The sequence below is a fragment of the Platalea leucorodia genome (genome assembly GCF_965183815.1).
Source record: "Platalea leucorodia genome assembly, chromosome: 1".
Taxonomy (NCBI): domain Eukaryota; kingdom Metazoa; phylum Chordata; class Aves; order Pelecaniformes; family Threskiornithidae; genus Platalea; species Platalea leucorodia.
This window is the reverse complement of record NC_138823.1, coordinates 127,962,846-127,985,933: the sequence shown is the minus strand read 5'-3', so window position 1 is coordinate 127,985,933 and position 23,088 is coordinate 127,962,846. Positions and strand designations below refer to the sequence as shown.

Below are 23,088 nucleotides of genomic sequence, written 5' to 3'. Positions count from 1 at the left end.
TGGGCTGGAAGGAACCTTAAAGATCATCTAACTCCAGCCCCCTGCCATGGACAGGGACGCCACCCACTAGACCAGGTTGCTCAGGGCCCCGTCCAACCTGACCTAGTATTTAACTCATCTGTCTACTACAAATTCTGAATCTTGTACCTGGACAAAACAAGAAATTGATGCTCCACATCTGTCAATTGGCAGTTTTCTGAGTCACTTTCATTGACTTTAAAACAGTTCTCTTTATAGCACAATTTATTATAAATGAGAACAAAAATTCATAATTATATATTTTTAATAATGTGTAATGATTCCACCATCTGATACCAGTTTTCTATTCTTTGTATGCAGCACTTGATTACTGTATAAAATGCTTCATTTTTTTTTTCTTTGGATTTCTTCACACTACAAATTGGAGGTCAACTGCAATGCATGAATAGAAATAACTGACAAACATGCCTTTTTCTAGTAACTAGATCCAATACTAATACTAATGTAACCAGGAGATTGCAGGCTGGTCTACACATCTTCCTATACCAAATTTGCAAACAAGATTGCTCTGCCTGAGCTAGTTAGTTTTAACCAAATTTGATAATAGCTATTTGCGTGGCAACAACACTTTCAACTGTGGTTTACAGAGGTGCTTTCATAAATATATTATGTTCAGGCTTAGGCTCTGCCTAAGTAAGCCTCATATAAGAGCCTGACTAGGGAGATTTAAACTTCACAAGAGCATAGTGAAGCATCTTTAGTTTGCGTAAAAGAAAGAATGGCAACAGACTACTTCAGATATGAAAACCGAACTATATTCAATACAGGATTTTTTAGGACTCAGAATATACTTCAGAAGTCATGAAAATTCTGAAACTTCAGTTAATTATGTTTGGCCTCACATTCCTTCCTCTAACAGCAAGTTTAATCTTTAGTGACTCACAAGAAGTTATACCAATATAACAGTTTTTACTTTTCTCAAAAATTAATGTTGTGCAAAATTTACCATTGCTTAAAAATGTGCCCTTTAGGAGTAATTTTGACAACATAATTATGAATTTGATGTTTATGAAACTGTTTATGAAACTGCTCCATCACTCCGATTTTTCTCAACAGAATTGTTGATGGGATTGAAGATGGAAACCATAATGAGGAAAGCCAAACTTTTGACTTCAGCTCTGATCAGCTCAGGCAGGAATCCAGGTTATCTCCTACAATTGGAGGTGAGTTTTGCCTGAGAAAATCACTCTTCAGAGAAAACAGTTTTCATAACTGCTTTTTGTTCCCCTTTGTTTCTTCAATTCTCAGAAGAGGCATAAATGGATTTAACATATATAGGTATTTTCAGTACCATTTGAATACCACAATTGGTACTATAGAAAAATACGACAGGGTCCCAAAGGCCATTTGTTGTTTTCCTGCTAACAGACAGTCATGATAAAACAGCTTGCAGAGAGTACTGTATTTTCATGCATTATATTTTACCAGCAGTATTGTAGGATCAGCCAGGAGCCTTGTGCTCCCAAAACTTTGGGCATGGAAGGTACTAAACGCAGGGACAAAATTCAACATAAAAACATTCTAATGCCAAATAATAATAATAATAAAACCCCACAACAATTCACAAAGAGCCATATGCAGACTTGGGTCTCAATTTTTGTTAAAGATATTTACAGAAGTGGAGGAGTATAGAAGTACCTAGATTTTTAAAAGTAAAAGGGTGAAAACCATGAATAGCAAGAAATTTTAGGAAGCCTTAAATGACCTACACTCTGAAAAGGTTGATAAAATAGCACCACAGAGGAATAAAGCACGTCAACATGAAAAAAAAAAGGGGGGTGGGGGGGAGACCAGTGGACTAATGTTGAAGTGACAGAACTAGTGTAGCTCAGACTTTCCAACATCTCCTCTTTTATGAGTAAACAGTCCTCACATAGTTATGTGCCTTTTGCATGGACACTATTAGGACATTTTGTTCCTCTGAAAGCCAAACAGAAAAATAATAATAGAAGCTTAATTGTAGTGCTGATTTTTAAAAACAGTTGACATATCACATGGTTGGCACCAGGGTTGTCATTTTCAGTCCTTTCAGGTTCAGACTGAAGAGAGCAGTACAAACTTTATTCGTCACACTTTTTCTTACACATTAGATATTGAACATTAAACACAAGATTTTATTTTCATTCAATCCAAGTGCAAACTAGGTTAAATTTAAAGCATTGGATATGTGCAAGCATAGCATTGCTGTTTCCAAGTTATTAGACTTCTCTCATTTATATGCATTCGAATTATTTTCAGAGGCTGAAATTGGTGCTGCTGTGCTTGTTATCAAAGCAGAAGAGACCAAACAGCAGATCAGCAGGCTTAATAATGAGGTAACAAGCTTTTGTGGGGGTTGGAGGATATTAACAATGCTTCAAGGAATGCTGGAGAAGACTCAGAAAACTTTGGAATATGATAAATGTGTGATAAATGGGTTTGCAAAACTGGATGGGATTCCTACATTTAGGGCAGTTTGGGGCTTTTAACTCTTTCCGAGATTAATTTTCTACATGAAAGCTATATAAAAGTTTGTGTCATGTGCTAGAACTAAAAACAAAGTGAGTTTAGCATAGTTAGTGTCTATAATTTTCTTAGGATTTATCCTCTTCTGTATGTGCTTCTATTTCTCTCTTTTCTGTCATTCTTTGTCCAAGCCCATTCTTCCAGCTTTTCTTGTTTTGGTGAATGTTATGCCTTTTGAGAATTTCCTTGAAAGAAATGCAAACCCAGTCATGTCCAAATTCACATCAAATGTTTCAAATCACTTTACCTGTGCCTATTTAGAATGAAACAGAAGTTCATCCATTCCTGCTCAAGCAATATGACCTGAGGAATGCAGGGCCAATATTGTTTAGTGGTGCTTTCTATTCTTCCCTTCTAATAACTTCAAACCTGTAATCGACTATCAATCTGACACTAAAGAGGAGATGTTCTCTGGCTAAAACATTTTGTATATCCAGTCACTGCAGTACTTTATCTAACAAGATGAAAGCATCAGACTTCAACTTCACAGTTATACTGCAAGACTACAATCTGTTCCCAGCATGCTCTGCCTTTCAGTATGAAGAGATTAGAGATAATTTCTTGTGATACCATATGAGGAAACATTTAAATAAGTCCAACCACCAGTTTCACTTCCTTTTTCCTGATCTCTTCGGCTACCGGAAATGTCAAGTTTTATTTTATTTTTCTTTCTATATTGTGTGCACTTAATCTAGTTATTCTTTATTTCTGTATGTGAAATATTGGGCTTGTAAACCTCTTTCATCCTGGGTTCAGGTTAACTTGGTCAGACAACTTAAATGTCCTAAGCTAAGAGTGTGTACATGGTTAGTTAGTCACTATGAATGCATCACCTCATTTGTATGTCAAACTATAGAGTTCAGATTAAAGTCTCATGCCCCATTGACTACAGTTTTTTTATGAAGCTTGGTCAAAGAACTCAAAAATATCTCCAAGATGTTCATTGACAACACTATTATGATATAAAATTATAGTTCTTATATAATACTTTTGAAACGGACAAGTCATATTGATTGATCCCTTTTGACTTTGAAGAGGATAGGTATTTTTAAAATATGAAGATGGATTACATGGTTATCCGCAAAAGTCAGTTGCAAAATACATCATGGTGACAGTTGTGCTAAGTCATCTTGTGGATTAACCAAACACTTCAACTGCAATAGTTCTGGGCTTGTTGTCGCTTTTTTAGTGAAAAGCAATAAATAAATCTCAGAGCAGGGCAGTATGTTAAACAAAAGATGAAAAGAAAAAAAAAACATATGATGAAGGTCATTTCCCTCCATGCACAGTCTTCATTTTTCCCTGCTAACACTATCTGAACAAAATATTACACAACTTGCTTGCTCACACTAACATAAAAAAGGAAATATGACCACATGCCGTAAAACACTAAAGTTTCCATACAGGGAAACAGAATCCAAAATCCAGAGACAAACATCTCACTCTTCTGAATATGGTTAACTCTTTTATTTTAAAATTGAGAAGGGGAGATCAGTCCATTTTTTCCACATAGTATGCTACCTGTGAGACTTCACTTGAAATAAAAGGTGCTTACCATCTTTTGGCAACACCTGAATTGATTTACATCTAGCCTGGTTAGTGACAAAATGACATTAACAATAATGCAACCAGAAGATACAAATCACACAATAATGTTGAAAAACTTCTGAAAATAGTTGTACTTACTGTTTAGTCACAGTAGAAAAAGATACCTTTCTCAGATTACAGAACCTCATAGAACTTATAGAAAGTTATAGAGCTACATGAGGCTATATGGATGATTATAAAAAATCCTACACTCTGGAAAATACACCAGACAGTCTGGGAACTTAAGGGAACATTTATATTCAACTTCGCAGTATCTCTAAGATTAATTTACTCCGTGCTGTGTAGAGTACATTACAGAGAGTACATCTACATTAGCGTAGACAAGTTTAGGATGAAGATTGTTGTTGGTGCCTTGTAGTACTTGGAAGGAGTATTCTCTACTTTCCAAGCTCATATTTTGTTTTCTGTCTAAGAAGTTGCCTAGCAAAGAAAATAGTATTCTGCATTCTGACCAAGCAAGAGTCTTAAACATAGAAACATTTATATACATGAGAATTCTCAATTCAATGGGACAATGCATGGGCATACAATATGGACAAATATTGGACTGGGACATAAAAAAAAAAAGCATAAGGAGCAACTCTCAACTGGTGTAGATTTAGATTTCATAGGTAACATTCTGGGCTCAAATCCCAGGGACAGATAGGTCTCCCATGGATCAAAATTTACATTGAAAAAACTGCCTGACTATAAGGCTGCTTAATTGTACATTCTATGTGTATTCAAACATGCCCCATCTGGAGTTTCTGAACTGACAGTACTGACTTAGTACTTACCCAAATGAGCCTACGAGTAGCCTTGCTGGAATACACTAGCTGTTCCTTGGGTTTTTTGTTGTTACGTTAGGTATTGAACAACGCTTGTAGACCCAGTGCTTTCATCATTCCATCACTCAATGATGACCATTAATGGAAGATTATGACTGACAGTGCAGCAGACTGCTAGCAGTAGTTAAAATACTGGCAGAGTCAGAAATGAACTTCTCTATTAAGACACACAGCCTCCTCCTGAAAAAGAAAATATGAGAAAACAGGTCACAAGTAGCCAACAGCAGCAAACACTACCATTAATACATTTTCCAGTGGAGATCAGAATTCAATCAACAAATGCAAAAATAACTGCTTTCATGAAAGGCAATTGTATTACAACAGTTCACTAGTTAGCTTAAAAACATTTCAACTGTTCATTGGAGGAACAAAGACACACATCTTCCCATTCAGACATTCAATACAGTCTGTTGTTAGCAAAGCAAAGCAAAACAAAAAAGAGCTACCCCAGAGATAAATCTACAAAACAAATTATACCCAGCTTAGATATCCAGTGGAGCTCTTAGCAGTATTTTAGGCATATGACATTCACTACATAATCCAAAAGAAAGTTCATTTACCTAAGAAAGGGACTAACAGAAGACAGAGCCTTGATTTAACTTATCGGAGTCTGTTACGTATTAACTTTAGGGCTAATGGATGCACAGGCTTCCTCTAAGGAGTGTAGGCTCCAAAGTGAGCACTGCCACTTTATGAGGCAATGTGAGAGAAACTTGAACACACCCCAGATTCCTATTGTATAGCTCCATGGTTTGGCTGCTCAGCCGGTTACCCAGCTTCTTTATTCCCTCACCTAACCTCACTTCTCATTTTAGGCCTGAATGAGATCAAAGCTGATAAAAGGGAATTTCCCTCCGATTCAGTATTGCAAGGTGGAGTGGAATAGGACTACTTAATCTCCTACACTATTTGCCCATTCCACTTAGTCTATATAATCACTGAATAAAAAAGGCATGACTTTCATTATAGCTCAGCATGTTCAGTATGTGGCAGGCAAGAGAGTTAAAGTTCAGGTTCTTGCTCCTGTAAAAATGCAATTATTTAAGCAATAGTTTCAAGATTAAGTGACTGAATATCCAACAGCATGGCACATTTTCTGAGCTGGGGAAAGCTTGATTCAAAGACCTGCTCCAAATTAGGCAGAGTGAGAATTTAGGTCTTCTGCCTTACAAGTATGCCTCCTTCCTTTGCAGAGATCTGTACACCCAGCCTGGTCTTTCCAATGCATTTGTTTGCAAAGACTGATCAGATTAGTGTATTTAAACATTCAGCATTTTTTCAGAGGCACCGTTTACCTGGTGCAACCATACACAACTACTAAGGAGCCCAGAAGTAAAAACAGGAAACCACTAAGCAGATTTTCTGAGATATACAGATGGCCATAAGTCTACATTAAAGCACCTGCCTATCACCATCCCGTTATCTGTATCCTACCAGGCTTTTAGCTCTCTATCATTTGAATGCAACTGTATGAAAAGAGCATGGAAATACTTCTATTTTAATCAACATGCAAAACCCAAATCTGAATTATTTAAAACATAGACCAGTTAAAAATAAGAAAATACCCAAATTTTAGTCATAATTTTTCTCACATCATATGCATAGTGCACATGTACACGTTCTCCATTCAAATACGCAGGTACACGACTTAATGCTCAGATATACAGGACATTTTGCACGGTGCACGCAGACAAACTCAGATTTCTTTGTCGTGTCCCCTCTTTTTCCCATATGCAACCCAGCTCCAGTGCAGCCTCCCTCAGCTTCAGAATTTGGGGGCTGATTTCATACTTTACCACATCCGCAGACCCCACAATTACAGTACTAAAACAGTATAATGAACAGAGTACTCACATTTCTCCCATTCAACTGAAAAACAAACAAACACGAGGAAATACGAATAGGGTCAGGTTTTGTACTAGAAAATTGCCTTCTATTTAGCTGCATGTTGGAGCACTTAGTGGAAATTCAGCTATTTTTAATTTTAGGATTTTTAGATGAAAGTGCTTAAAATGCTCTAAGCATTTGGCACTTATTCAGAACAGAGAAAATTAATTCCCAGAGATATTTCACTTTCACGTAACAAAAGGAACAATCCTAAGTAAATATGTTTATTTTCCAAATCACCTAAAGAAATTTTATAAATTATTTTAAAACATATTTCACATCCAGCTGCCAAAAATCAATCTCATTCTCCCCTCAGGACAGGAAAAAAGTATCCTTTTTTTTTTTTAAGCAAAACATATTCCTTAATACTAAAAACGTACGCACGTGATGGAAACAGTCATAATCAGTGCCAATGAAGAAAATTTGGTAAAGCAAAGTTTATCAGGCCTTCAGTTTTACACAGGGGATATACTGTTGAAGTTCAATTTACAGCTTGAGAACTCATATAAAGAACTCCCTTGACTTCCAGTAATTAAAAACATGTTCTTTGTAACAAGTTCATAACTATATTGTCACATGAGACAAATTATTTTGCAGCAAGGCTATCCCAATATTTGGAAAATATCCTTCAATCAAAAAAATGCGGCAAAAAGTGAATTAACGACATTTATTGATGATGAAAACTAATTATGACTAATCTATCTATTTTGGATTTTAGCTATGTAAATTTAGCATAAAAGTCAAAACATAAAATCTAGTATTATTTGTGTTAAGAAATAAAAGCTTTCTAAATCATAAACACAAATTAAACACATTTTTTGTCTACTGAGATTTGTAAAAATATTTTTTCCTTTTAGCATTGACATTCATATTTCCAAAGAACTCCTACCTTGTTGTTTTGTCTCTCTCTCCACTTTTGCACTTCGATGATTGTAGTCTTTCCAGTTAATTTTTTCTTTCTTTTAATGTTAGCTTAATAGCTCTTGGGCAGATGGAGGTAACAAAAATGGCTGATGCTCTAAAGCTTAGGTTAATTTCATTTTTTAAGCAGGACATATGGCACATACAGGCCATAGGCCCTATACACTGTGATGTCTCTCTTGCACTTTTCCTTGGTGGAAAGGCATCTGAAAAAAAAGGAATGAATCAAGACAGGAAGCCATACAGTGTAAAAATCAACTGGGCACCAAAAGCTGACTTCAGATTTGAATAAAAAAATATTACTACCGTGACAGATGACGACGATTATCCGGTTAACTCTCTAACAGGTATTTCAAAACCTTCTTGTACTGAAAAGACCTATTTTCCCAACATCTAAATGTAAATCTCTGTTGGTATGCAAGTTCACTGCTTTTTCTCTTATGCCTAGAAGACACAAGAAAAAGCTGATTACCGTTCTCCTTCTGAAACCAATTTACACTGGAAACATACTGTTCCAGCAGATCTCAACAAAACAAATTCATTCTGTCTTTGCCCATCACATTTTCTAAAACTCTTCATTGGTAGCATTTTCTTTTGGACTGTCTTTGCTTAGATCTTTTAAGTCACTGACAAAGTACACAATCTCAAGCTGCACCAGCCTAAGTCATTCCTAGTAAAGAGAATCCTCTTCCTGTGTCCAATAAAAAAAAAAATGTTGTTGATATATCCTGGGAGCATGATGAATGTCTGAAAAGTGTGATTCAGCAAAACTCCACAGACATTTTTCTGTAATACTCTGCATAGGCAGAATATTATACTTATATTCATGCCTCTGACATTTTCTTTTCAGATGTAATGTTTAACATTTATCTTTATTGAATTTCATATTACTGATATTTAAAAGTGAACATGAATTCCATTTAGCCATTAGAAATAAACATTAAATAAAACCAGATCAGGATAAGCTGCTAAAAAGAATGGCTTGAAATGTTCTCCCAGGATGACAGCAAACCATTGATCATAAACCATTCCAGTCATGTATGAATCCAACTTGCGGAGATTACATCTCAGTCATATTTTCTTAGTTGGTTTAGAAGAATGTCATCCGGACAGTAACACCTGAGTAGTCTTCTGACAAGATATATATTACATCTACAGTTTCTTCTGATCTATTAAACCAGCTTTTCAGTTAAAGAAGAGAATTACGTTGTTTTGTCATGGTTTATTCTTGAGAAATGTATGTTGCCTGTTCTCTTTTAACTATTCTTTTAGGCACTTATAAAAATTATTTACTTAATATTTTTGCCCAATATCTTATATACAACCTCAGGCTTTCTTTCAACAGTACACATTAACAGCTTCTCTTCTCCCAGCCACCTGGAATTTCCATGATCCTCTATTTGCTCTCAGTCAGTAGCTAGTCAGTCAGAGTTTGTCCCTGATACTTTGTGAAATTCTTGAAGCAGTAATTTCAAAACCTGATTTTCTTATTGCCACCATCATGCTGACACTGTCCTGATTCTATGCCAACCTGATGGCAGCATCCACATCCAACAATCAAGAGCCACAAATTATTATTAGAACTGCAGTTTGGGAACCCTTTTTCTAGACTGAATTTCATGGGAGCCCTGTTGACTTGAGAATACACTTGAATAATCTAGTCCTTTATATTTTTCTGTTCTGTACTTATTTGTTTAATAACAATAGCAATAATCTTAGTGTCCTTATTTACCCAGACAGACTGGTTGTTCTGGAACTACCCAAGAGCTGGGTAGGGAGTCAGCAGAGAAACCAGCAAATTTTCTTCTACTCCTACATGATAAAGCCAATTTCACAACCTTCCAGTTTTCTGGATTTATTTTGCTGAAACTGAACCATCATATCATTGCACAATTCCTGTATATTTAATCTGAACTCAGACTAGCTGCACTGGATTTTTTCTTTTCTTCTGCAACTAGCTTTATTCCTAAAATGCCATTAAGTCAGAAATGGCTGTCACCATGATACCAACGGCCACAGAGGTGTTGATAGATGATCAGTGAAAAGTCTATCTCAGCTCAGTTCTCATTTGATTCATTCAACAATGCACTTACTGGGAAACAGCGTATCAGCAGCTAGTTAATCTGAGCCTTGAAAGGCAACTCATTCTGGCTGAAAGTCTCCTTGACTTTATGAAGCACCGGAACAGAAGCAGCAATGAAACACTAAGCAAGGGAACAGAGAAACTGCCAGGCAGCTTCCCCCTGTGTTGCCAAAATGCAACACCTATTTCTCTAGAAGCAAATTTTCTTCTTCGCTTCTTTGGGTGTTCAGAGTCACGGTAGCAAGATGTCTGAGTGAAGTTTGAATTGCAAAAGGGAATAAACCATAGAGAGAAAAAAATACCATTGTATTAGGCTTCTAATCAGGAAAAAAAAAAAGGCTAATTCCAGATTTATCCAGGAAGAGTGAGGAGAGACAGGCATTCTAGTAGAAAGTTTAACATTAAAAAAAATTTAAATGCTGGAATATATAATGGAAAAACAAAGAAACCTGTTTAGCCAATACTATTTTAAAAAAAGCAATAATGACCATCATCATCTTACATTATATAAAGATTTTCATCACTTTTATGGAAAAGTTTAAATACAATCACCTCCATTCCTACTTAACTACACGGAACAAAGTATTCAAACTGCACAACAGTTTAATACTGGTAGTAAAGAAAAATACTTTCTGCTGAAACTGCTGAAGTAATTTGAAAATGACAAATACAACTACTAAAACTTATATTGGTGAGGGCATCAGAAAGCGTTATTATGAAAGTCCGTATGTTAAAAAAAAAAAAATAAATCCTTTTTTTTAACCTCTGTTTTAAAAAATAGTCTTTCTTTATAACAGAGTCTGTTAAAAAGGTACCAGAGCATTGCTTTTGACCAGCCTGAGAAGCACATCTTGCTAATTCAAGTTAAATCTGTATAAATCCCAGTTTCTATATCAGGAAACACTGCAGTATCTTTTCCAAGTCCTAGAAACTGTTAAGGCAGCATTTCAAGTATATTTGGGATCTCACAGATTGTTTTAAAGCTGTCTGCCTAGCACAGCGGGAACCATTTGTACGACTAGCTGTATCGCCTAGCAATAATCACTGAACTCCTGAAAAGAGAATAGCTTTACCAGCATGCAAGGAATTAGTCCTTTCGCTCAGGAGGAAACTGTACTGCTTTCAATTTCTGTTTCATGACTTAAAATTTCTTTTGCTTTTAATCTCTGTTCTTTTACACTTTCTGGAGCACTGAGACATTGTTAACACTATTGATAAAATTGTTCCCTGTTACACCTGCTTATTTGCATCTGCTCAAGAATCTCTGCAGGGTGTAAAAAGGATAGCATAAACAGTACAGTATTGACAGTAATGGTAATAGTATAGTATGTAAGTATATAACAATATAGAGATAAATGGTAATTAATAGTAGTACAGACATTAGAGGTTTAATCCAGTAAGATTAACAGTTTGTAAAATCCATGAAAGGTTTTAAATGAGCCAGAAAATTACATATTTGCTTTGTCTATGTGTCAAGCAGTATTGGTCCAAATAGATCTCACTAAATGGTGGTCAATTTCTAATGAAGTTTGGCATAAAAGCATTGGATCATAAACTATCATACTACTGGAAACTATTAAAGCACATATCAAAGTCTAGTTTATCAGGTCAGTTCCTATGACTGTGTGAGAGCAAGCTTATGAGAAGACAGCAGTCTAAGAGCTAGCCGATATATCAAAAATAGTACCTAGGCACTAGAGCAAGTTGTAATTAACAGAAATTCAGGACTGCCACAAGTACTGATGCTGGGATTGATTTTTGCTATATTATCTCAATGAATTGGCAAAAGAAATATGTTAAAGGATAATTAAACTTTTAAAAAGCCTTTAAGTAATCAGAAATGGAAGAGGAAAACATGGACCAAACCAAACAAGATATTTTAAAGTTGCAGGTATTTTCACACAGCATTCATAGCTTGGGTAAAGTGCATAGTCATAAGGTAGTATCAATCTTCCTATCTGCACGACTGCAGAAAGCCCTGTAAAATGGATGCAAGTTGGGAAATTAGGCACAGAAAACAAAGTTGCTTTATCTGCTAGGAGTAGGGGCCAGTGATGATCCTAAAAAAAGAAATTATGACCACTGAATCGAGGTAGCCATGGGTTTTGTTGTCCTTCTTCCCCCTTTCTTCCCTCCCCTTAGAGGTTTTGCAATGTCATTGCCCAGTTCCCAATGGAGCACAGAAGTTCTTGCATGGTGGTTGTGTCCAGAAATCTCACAGTGTGTTTCCTTTCAGTCTGACAGTACCAAGAAAATTCTCTGGCTTCTCTGGCCCCACAGGAAGCCTGTTCACAAATCACTTTCCTAACGTATTTTAATCCCTCACCTAACTGAAGTTCAAATGAGCTACCAGGCATTCAAAGCTTAATCTCAGCTGGCAGAAGGAGATCTCATGGTTATTTTCTATCTAGCATGACTTAATTAGGTAGCAAGGCAGAAAAAGAGAGAGACAGAGAGAGATCCTGTAATGTGCCACTCAAGAGCCTCCTCCGTTTAAGTATTTTCCCTCCAGGGTAGTGTGGTCATTACAAAATTATTAAACAATATGATAGGGTTGAACTCTTAGCTCAGAGAAACAAACATATGTATAGGAGCTGCAAATGTATAGGAGCTTCCTACTTTCCTTCTAACTCAGAATTTCTTTTTAAGTATTGTGCCTGTAGTAACATGGTCAAACTCAGCCTGAAATGTCTTTTCAGCAGATTTCTTTGGAACTATGCTTCAGAAAAATTAAAATTGTATTTCTGTTTCTGATTCCATGAAAAATAATCTGTGTAGGGCACCTAATCAGTGGTGTCTTTACTTCAGGGCAAAGAAAGACCCCCTGAATTAGCCTTCGCTCTTTTTGACAGGTGGTTTATCCTTCTGAAGATAAATGTGCAGTCATGTCTTTTTTTTCAACAGAGTATTTGCACCAGCATAACTATGAGAAGCTCTATTTTAACAGTAATATTAGTGGTTTGACCTAAAATAGACTGATTAGCTACCATGGAGACAAAGTTCATTTCTACCTCTTGATAGGTTCATTTCTCTTTATTAAAAATAGTTGACTAATTTTAACTTCCTACAAACTTTTCCTTAAGAAGGAAAAAGGAAAGACAAACACATTTGAAATGGTGAATGCGTCACTTTTATGTTTGAGTTAGGCTGAAAATTTCTTTAAAATGTCCTTATAATGTCCTAACAAATGTCTCCATTAATGTTCATATATCAATTTACTTTAAAACACAAATTCAGAACCTGTCAATCTGATCCCAACCCAAACTAGCAATTTTGGGGAGATTTAAGACATCGTGTAATTCGTGTAATTAATTGGATGCTATCAGTGGTTTCAGCATTAAGAAAAAAAAAAGGTTGAATAGAAAATATGATTCTTCCTTTTGCACACACACCAGAGTAATCTACGCTATGCATTACTATCTCTCTCAGTGTTATATGCAATACCTTTCAAGCATAAACATAACTACATGGAAGCAAACTGCTTCACAGGCTTTTATATTGTTTAAATGTTTAGAAGTAGCAAGTGGATTTTAGAGTTTCCAGTTTATTTTCTTTTTTTTTTTTTTTTGTTTTTAGTAGTATTCCACCAGATTTTCATGTTACTACTACTTGCATCCAACAACTTTGGGGATGGGTTTCTTTTTTTTTCTTATGAAGACAGCAGTATATCTCGCATATATATTTCTGAACAAAATTTCACAAGACCTCATTTTTATATCGCTCATCAGTATAAAATTGGTTAATAGAAAAGGTTTATTCATTAAAATATTTAATGATTGATCAGGAAGCTATTGATATCATATTGCCCCTGGAAATCATCTGTTCTGACCCTAAGGCCATTCTTTTAGAGAGTATAATTTAAAATCAGGTGAATTATGCCTACAGTGTTTCCATCATACATTTTTATTGAGTTGCTTTAATTATTTCAATATGCCACAAGGAAGTGTAACATGTAGTTGCGGTAAGGTAGATGGATGGACTATTTCCCACACATATATTAGTAGAGTATATTTCTTTAAAGTAAAGACACTATGCCACAGATCAAAGCTGATATTGTTAGAAGGAAAAAAGGTATGTATGTGTGTATTTCAGGCATGACTGCATAAATAAATACTGTGATATTTTGCCCTGCCGTAACAGGTGACAACTTTAACTCAAGAAGTCTCACAATTAAGTAAGGATATGAAGAACATGATGCACCTTCTGGAGAACTTGCTCACATCCCAGAAGCCTCCAGGGTTCTGTGCTGTGCATGGCATATCTCGAAGTCCTACCCTAGAAAGTCTGCAGTCTCGAATGGCTTGGACTATGCATCAACCTTGCACACACATGCAAGCTGGGAACTTTACTTGCACCAAAGCACAACTTTGCCGTGGCAACACGTTATGTGACATTTGGAATACAGATCGGTCCTCTGTAAGCAGCAGTCCCCAAAGAACTGAACCCAACCTGCAAAATTCTATGGATGGTGAATTTTATTATACACCGGGCCCTCACAATTCCCCCTCCCAGTATCAGGTAATTCAGAAAGACAATTTGCAATTTTTAAGATGCACCTCTCCCCATTCAGACACTACCTTGACTCCTCTTCAGTCTATTTCAGCAACTCTTTCTTCTTCAGTATGCTCTTCATCAGAGACATCGTTACACCTCGTGCTCCCCAGCAGATCTGAGGAAGGTAGCTTTAGCCAAGGAGCAATCAGCTCATTAAGCCTTGAGAACCTGCCGGGATCGTGGGACATGGAAGGAACAGCCGGAGTAGTTTCTGCACAGACTCCAGATTTCCCGATAGACATTGTGACAAGCACAAGGGATGTTAAAGAAAAAGATTACCAAGCCATAGACGTATAATGAGAAACAGTGAAGTGCTACTCAAAGCATGTTCCACAGCTGCCAGTTTTAAATTTAGAGAGTACTGCATGACTGCTTTATTTGACCTTTTCTCTGGCAATCATGGAGACTTACAAACATGAAAATTCAGATTTATAGAAAGTAAGAAAAGGTACTGCTGGTTCATACTACAGGAAAAAAAAAAAATCTAGATTCTAGAAGCATGTCGAAAAGCATCTTGTATACAGATATAACTTACTGGTCTGTTTGGCAGACTTTTGTGTAGTCCAAAGACCCTGAGGGTCAGAGCAGCTGGAAGTCTAGGACAAAAGAACTGTCATGGGTGGCTTTTGTTCGTCGAAGCAAAGGTTTTCCCTGGGTGTCTGACTGTTGTTCCCAAACAATATCTATGGCACTGTTTGCTTCAGGTGATCGTGGGTCCTGCTGGTCTGTTTGTCAGTTCTGTGAAGGCAAAGGGACAATTATCGCTGCATGTCATCTAGACAATCAACCAAATAGAGCTGCTAGAGAGTGGTTAGTTGTTGCACGTTATTTGTCATGTAAATTGAACCTCTTAATTTATCTAAAAATACTATTTTTATATACTTGGTATGAAACATGTACTTAAAAATTATTTAAAATGTTTATAAGGAGAATAAGAGTTTGTTTTCATTTTGGTAAAGGCTTGCAGTTTTAACAAGAAATGCACTACCATCATGTATTAGATTAAATACTATTTATTGTTAAGATATTATGTAGTTTACAAATGGATTCCCTTTTACATGCATGCAATTTGCAATGAATGTATTCATGCTGGTGGAATACAAATAAATTGAGGTATTATTTTATTTAAAAAAATAAAACAGCTGGAACATCATATCCTATACTAAGTCAGCTATCACTACGTAAAATATGAATTGTTATACTGATAACATTAAGTATCCTTGGTTTGTGTCTTAGTATTGCAGTATTATTGATAAGACCAAGTCAACATTTTACTACACATCCCTGTTTTGGGATTTTATATCTGGACAAGAAAATTAAGAGGGATGAAAACCACTGAGTAAATTGAGGAATATTAAAGGAGAAAATTACAATGGTTTTATCAGAGACAAAGGAAAAAGTTTAAAATAGTTATTTATTCGATGATTTTTACTTACATGTGTAAAAACTAGCTTTGAATTTAGCCAAAAAGAAGAGACTATAGGTTTGCAAATATTTTAATCCAGAACGTGATTTAATGCCCAAAGAAAATTTGAAGCTTTTTTCAGTATTTAATTTATTAGGAACTTATATTGCTACAGTGCAACCAGAGCTATTGCTTTGCATTGGAATTTTGATTTATATATTTAAAGATGCACGGCAAGCATAATATTTGCATGTTCTGTTGCAAGCTTTCTAAAAAAACATGTTTATAACCCAAAATAAATGTTCTAAAATGGAGAAGTAAATTAAGTTGCATTTAATAATGAATGCAAACTGATGACTGTTACCAAATTAAAGTTTTTACAGAGCACAGATTTATGTTTAACTTCCTTAAGAGTTTTTTTCCCTGAGAACTTCAAAGACTAAGTTTATTGTTAACATTTGGATGTGCACCAGAACACAAATCCCAGCTGATACTCTGTGCCTGACTTACTTCCTTTCACATCCTTTTTCCCACTGGTACAAATTAAGGACAAAGCGTCATCTCTCATTTTGAGCTGCCTGAATTTTGTCAGTGTGTCTATACTTCAACATGAACGTTTATATACAGGGTTTCTTATTTCCCCTCTATTCCAGTTTTTATTAGTTTAAGGTTAAATGGAGAAGTGCTGATTAAATAAGGCGTATCCCAGAAACTTAAAAAATGGATAACAAATACAGGCAAATACAGGTCTATGGTATTTCTGCAAATAATCCTGGCTCATTCTTTAGCAATCTGCCATCATCCACCCCACCGCAGCACAGGGCAGGCAGACGGGGCTGGGGGAGGCTGCCTTCCCCCCACACCCAGGGCAGGTGCATGCTGGCAGAGTCCCACTTGCCAGAAGTCAGGAGCTGCATAATGTGGGGCAGCAGGGACAAGGTGCTGGCATAGCATTCAAAAGCTCAGTGGTGATACAGCGCTGCCTCGCCTCAGCAGACGGCCAGCACACTGTATAGCCGTGCCCCTCTCTCGTCCTCATCATAAAGGACAGATGCTGGTTCCTTGGGATGCATGGGCACATATAGCACAGCTGTCTGCAAATCCCGATTCTTCACTGCTACCTTCTTCATGCCACACAAGGTAACCTGTCCTCAAACTATTGCGTTAATGAAATACACAGGTCAATCTAAGCTCACCGTAGCCCAGCCATTGACTGAGGCTATACAAACGTACTATTTGTTTAACATGCTTAGTTCCCAATATCATTTAATAATTTCCATATATATATACATATATGTAAAAATTGGGAGCAGTGTTTGCTTTCTCATTTTATAAGCAATACATAAACCATTATGTACATGTTTTAAATTTTTGGCATTGTTTTTTCTTTTCCAGTATAAACTCTGGTATCATGAGATTAAAACTGGATGTTTTGTTCTGGAGTTTTTGTTTTTGTGTTAGTTTTACATAAAGGTGTAAAAAGATCAGTGGAAACAAAAAGCAACTTCGCATGAATAGCCATAGCTTTACTGTTGTTCATTTAATTCTCAAATTAAAAAATGCATGTGCAGTAATTGAGAAGAAATAGCACCAGGATATCTGTCCTAAGTAGTTCCTTGTTTCCACAAGTGTCAAATATATCCTACACAAAGTTGGCAAACACTATGCCATTTGTATTGGCTATAGTTTCAAAGAACATACATAGCCATTACCTGGATTGTAGAGAGTCTGCAAGATGGGCATCATACAGATGAGCCTACTGCATCCCAGGGGAAAGCTCCAGGGACTTAGGACAGGATAAGAGTTCATTCCAGGCCAAAACCAAGTAAGGAAAGAGGAAGGTCAGCAAAATAGATATCTGGATTTGAAGGGTGGGTCTATTTAAAACTCCCTGACACCATTATATTATAAAAGCCTCAGGAAAAGAATCCCCCAAGCAGCTTTTGTTGGAAAATATCTGGCAACCAATGCAACAAATTTCAGGTTTGAAGGTAAAATGACAATTCATTGTGACAGTTGGGAAGGCACATGCATTTTGGAATGGAACAATAATTTCTGAACAGAATTACCATGAGCAGAATAGATCTATACACAGTGTGGCCATGGAGAATTTCTGGTTTTAAAGCAACAACTGCTGCAATATTCAAGTGTTACCCTCACAAGGTGCTTATTATGAACATCAGTACAAGCATCCCACACCCTAACATCCAGCAGCCCAGCTCAGACAATTTACTGTATTCCTTTTTGCATAAAGTTTTACAAAAATAAAAAATAGAATTAATTTTTGTCTAAGGATTGTTCTTCCCATCTAATTCTGCATCAACTTACTTCCTAAATTTGTTGCATTTTGTTCCTTTCTTGCATTTTCCATCACTGTTAGTTTCTTCTTCTGCACAGTAACTGTTCTCTCATTCTATTTATTTGTTTACCCTCTTTTTCTCACACATTCTCTTTTCTATCCCCTTTATAACATCATCAGACTCCACCATTTACTTCCTCATTTCCAGGTCATTTCCCTATAAAGAACCATCCTAGCATGCCACTAATGAACTAAGTGGTTACTGAACTCAGTCAGGCAGTAGGACAGCAGATTTGGTCTGTGTCAAGATTCAGGTGGTTAAACACTAGTCCCTAACCAATATCTCATGCACTATTACCTTCTCAAAATGCTGCAGTTGCCTCCATTGACAATGGGAAAAAAGGTATTGGGAAAAAAAAAGTCATTCAAAAAAGGAAAAAAAAACTAGGATCCCCATTAACTTTCTCCTGTTTTCTGCTTTTATACCTTCAGATATATTTTTAAAGACATGTATTTGTGTTGTGTTCATGATAACTGCTAGATTCAATTTAAGAAACACATCTTACCACAAATTCTGCAAATACTCATCATTTTTTCACAAGTCATACCCAGCTCCTGTGATAACCTTGCTTTGACCCATCTGCTGGTTATCTAGCACAAATAACTTACTCTCCAATTAGTCCATCTGCTAACTGTGCATGAGATTTCAAAGCATTTTATTTTATGAGGCAATTTGGTAACACACTGCGTCAATAGCCTCACCTGGTAGCTTGTAAAAAATCCTATGTTTTGCAAATGAAGTTTTGGGATGAAGCAAATTGTTCTCAACCTTTTCTGCATCTTCTTTCCTTACTTAAAGCACTTGGTACCAACACTCCTCTTGGTGGGACACATTGCAGATATTTAGTGCTGCTGGGCCTACTGCAGAAAGTGCACAGTCACTTTCCCAATTTCTAGAAAAATGTTTCTAACAACTTACCTGAGCGTTAAAAGAATGAGGCTATAGCTGGGAATTTGGGCAGCAATGGAATAAGTGATAAGAAAGGGGAAAAGGCTGATGCTTGGTTTCCTGGCTCTATCCCCCAACTCAGCAATGGGAAGTTGCACAGCAGTCACCAATTCCAGCAGCCTACATGGTATTGAGTCTTCACTCAGAAAATGAGATAAACTATCACAAGAAACCTAAGCCCATTTCCCTCAGTATCTGCAAATAGTCAAAACAGTCAAATCCTATTAAGAAAAATGCATAACTGCAAATTTGTTAGATGATACCAACAGATGAAATCAGTTTTGTCCCTTCCAACACGAGCATAAAAGTTATTTCATCATTCCCAGACCAACCACTGACCTCCTCTGTACTTCACAAATTTCTCTTCCTGCAGTCGCTGTGTTTGTCCTACCATGCACAGTCAGTGGCAACAATGATAAGAAACAGCAATTTCCTTCTTCAAAAACACAAAGAAATGCCACAGATCTGATCCTTTTGTTTAGAGAAACTGGCTGATGTAAAGACAATTTTATTTCATATGTCCTCTGATACTAGAAGTCTCCCCAGACTTTGGAAATCTCTCAAAGAACCAAGTTAATGAAGGTTAAGAGTTGAAAGACTCATTTCAGTCAGAACTCAGAACGACTAAAGTGGTGCAAGTGGAGAAGAGGTACCTTTCTCTTTCAAATTTTTTTAATGTTTAAGATTTAGTATATAAACTCACACTTATGTCTTGATGGTCTGCTTTAAGTCTTCACATTTATGTACAAGAGATTAACACTTAAATTTATTTTCTTTCCACAGCTCTTCAGGAACCTGTTAATTTTTGTCATGGTAAATCCAAAGGTCTTATACACAACCAAGAAACAGCCCAGTACAACAGAGGCAAGGTAGAAAAAAAAAATAGTAAAGACCTTAATGACACCAAATTTTACAAATTATGTATTACAATAGCAAATGGCTAGTATTTATCTAACCATAGGTCAAAATGTCAACAGAATTAATCTCACGTGGAATAAATGCTTCCACTAACTGGCTTATGAGGAGCACTGAAAAGAAACATGTTTCCTCAGTTTTCAGATTTTCGTTTCCTAGATGTTTTGTTACCAACCTCACATATTCAAAATAGTCCAATAAGGTCCCTAAAAGTTTCAACTTCAGAGAACTGTTTAAATTCATTCCTTTTTTACTTGCCTTTGACCTATTACAGTTGATTTCCCCCAAAATGTAAGGTCCAGAGTAGTGCAAAAGAGTTTCTTAAACTGTCATAAGTCACAACTGTAGGAATTATTGCACTAAGGACACTCAGCCATCACACACATCACAAAGAAAATGCTCCGAAAGAGGCAAAACCAGAGTTTGCACAGATAAATCCTAGGGCCTTACAAAACAATAGTGGAAGTATTAAGAAAATCAAAAAGTGGCAGAAGATTTCTCAGGGAAACATGCAAAGATAAAGAAGGATTTTTTAAAATTAAAAACTCACAAGCCTTCACATGTAACAATCCACACATCCTAAGGATTTAGGACAGTCAGTGCAAATTTCCAAATGTGTAAGAAGTCCATCTTATCTGCACTTAAATTTCACATTTCATATGTAGTGGGTGATATTATATGTATATATTCACCCTGTCCTGGCCTACGTAGTAACTATTCTGATTTCTTATTTTTAGTATATTTTACCTCTGATCTCTTTATGCAATTAAATGGACTACTACTTTGTTTGCTTGCCCTAGTAAAACACAAGATAACTGTGTAGTCACTTCAAATCCATATACTTGGGAGAAATTTTTTTTCCCATGAGGCACCTTAAAGATTTTGCTTCCTGCTCTAAAAATCTAAGCTTCCTTCAAGAAAAAGTAGTAAAAAAAAAAAAAAAAGGTATTAACCACCCTATGCACAAACAAATCACACACACTGGTTTCTTTTTGACTCTGCAGTCAGACACAGAGCAAAAACAGCAGCACTGTGAGACAAACTGGAACCACAAGTCTCAACAGGTGGTAACTCTACAGACTAATTATGCCTTCTTAAAGGCCAACATTGTCAATCATTTACTTCCTAAGTTTCCTTTCACAATATTGTAACTTAACATATATATCTAGCGCTGCTGGACTTTTTTCTATCCCTACTCAACACTGATCCACAGAACTACAGCTCACATTCTTACTAGGAAAATTTCGACGTTATTTCAGTAAGCGCGCAAATGGCTGTTAAACAGATTTTTAAAGCCTGTAGTTTGTGAAAAATGTATGGGGTTTTTTGTATTAGACTTGACTTATTGTATAAGAAAGGAAAGGAAAATTATAACCACACAAATAAAAATATTTTTCTTCTCACTCACATCAATGTGAAACTGTTTTCCAAAAGCAAATGGCAAAGTCCTCTTCTGCACCTTTGCTTGCAATGAAATCTAAAAGATGGCGGGGGGGGGGGGGGGGGGGGGGGGGGCGTGGCAAAACCCAACACAGATTCTCTGAATGCTACACTGTCTCGCAATAGCATGTTAAAATGTTACTGGGTCATGCTTGTCAAGCAGCTATTGCAGGTTTAAAAAAATGTGGTCACCTGCTTATTTTTCCCTACAGAAAATTACCAGTTTGCACTGCAGATTGTGACACAGAATCTCTGATGAATATATATATACAGTGTACTAATAGCTACCGGCACTTCTACCATATCAGAGACAAGGCAAATCTTCCTTATTCACCACCTCTCTAACAAGAGGCAAAGCTTTTTCAAAAAGGAGAATTGCTAGTTAGTCTTTTGTAAAACATTATACTTTTTTAAATATCCTTAATAATCTCTTTTAGGACTAAATTATCTTAATAAACAGCAGCAATATGACACGTATAGAGCACCCAAGGCGGGAAGCTGCCTATTTCTGATGCAAACCAGCATGTAAACATAAGTATTCATTGAACTATTGGTAAGAACACAGCCTTTCAGCAATCAGCTGTTATCAAAAGCTTGTGTCTATATATCTACTTACTAGAAAAAAAATAAAACAGGAGAATTGTAAAAACTCTCAGGGACATTTGACAGTATCTTCACTAGCGCCATAGCACACAGTTTTTTGAAGCATTGGTCGCCCTTCACTTCAATAAGAAAATGGTATTGGAAAATAAATGGCATCCTATGGAGCTTAGTCTAGCAATTATTCACATTGTTGTAGAAACTGGAGTGTCAGAAAGAGTTCAGGGGTCCATTGTATTCACCACAGTATATGGGGATAATACAAAGTTCAGAGCACTTTTGGCCTAACAAAACAAAGAGTAGCACAAAAAGGAGAAAAAGGAGCATTAAAAATGTTTCCAAAGTCCCGCAACGGCTTGTGGGGAGGCAGGAGCGGAGCACCTGGCTGCCTGGGCACAGACCCCTCTGCCCAGCCCGGCAGCATGGGGCAGGAGTGGCCTCCTTGCCTACCCCACTGCCTTGTGGCAGGGGAGCAGCATGCAGCTGGAGCAGGGAACAAAGCCCTAGGAAAGCAGAAAGTGTTTCCAAGCACTAATACCGAAGGATTCCCGGCACTATGCTTTGTACAAAAATAGGTTACCTACAAACAAGACGTATGGAAGGGCTGTCTGTGGTCTGAGCTATATAGCACAGCAGTTTCTGCAAGAGTACTTATTAAGTTTCTGAGAGCAGGTGCTTGAATTATGCCAGCCAGTTTGATAATTAATTAGCCTTTTTATGTGTGCAAGGTGGAAAAAAAATGTAGCCTCTGAAGGACTTGCTTAAGCTTTGTATTGCACCTGCAAACCCAGGTTAGCAAGAGCAGCCCTTTTCCTTAACCTGCTACCAGACATAAAAATCACATCTGGACAATACCTGTACATTTTAGTGCCTATGAGGATAAACTTTGCCTCAGTCAGGTATTTTCAGAGGCAAGAAGGCAGGCAATGTGTCCTAGCAATACACAGTGCATCTGCTGACTCTGCACACACAGCTGCCCAAGCTTCACTGCTGCTA

General features: G+C 36.7%; 1 protein-coding gene across 1 annotated transcript in view; it reads left to right on the top strand.

Annotated features, from left to right (window-relative positions):
* Positions 1-14,721, top strand: part of KCNH8 (potassium voltage-gated channel subfamily H member 8) — a gene marked incomplete at both ends in the record, with an annotated part of 195,412 nt that extends 180,691 nt beyond the window's left edge. The window contains 3 exons of the mRNA XM_082315341.1: positions 1,096-1,202; positions 2,278-2,354; positions 14,011-14,721. Of these exons, the coding sequence (XP_082171467.1) occupies positions 1,096-1,202; positions 2,278-2,354; positions 14,011-14,721 (895 nt within the window). The remainder of the gene's footprint in view (positions 1-1,095; positions 1,203-2,277; positions 2,355-14,010) is intronic.
* Positions 14,722-23,088: the final 8,367 nt, after the last annotated feature.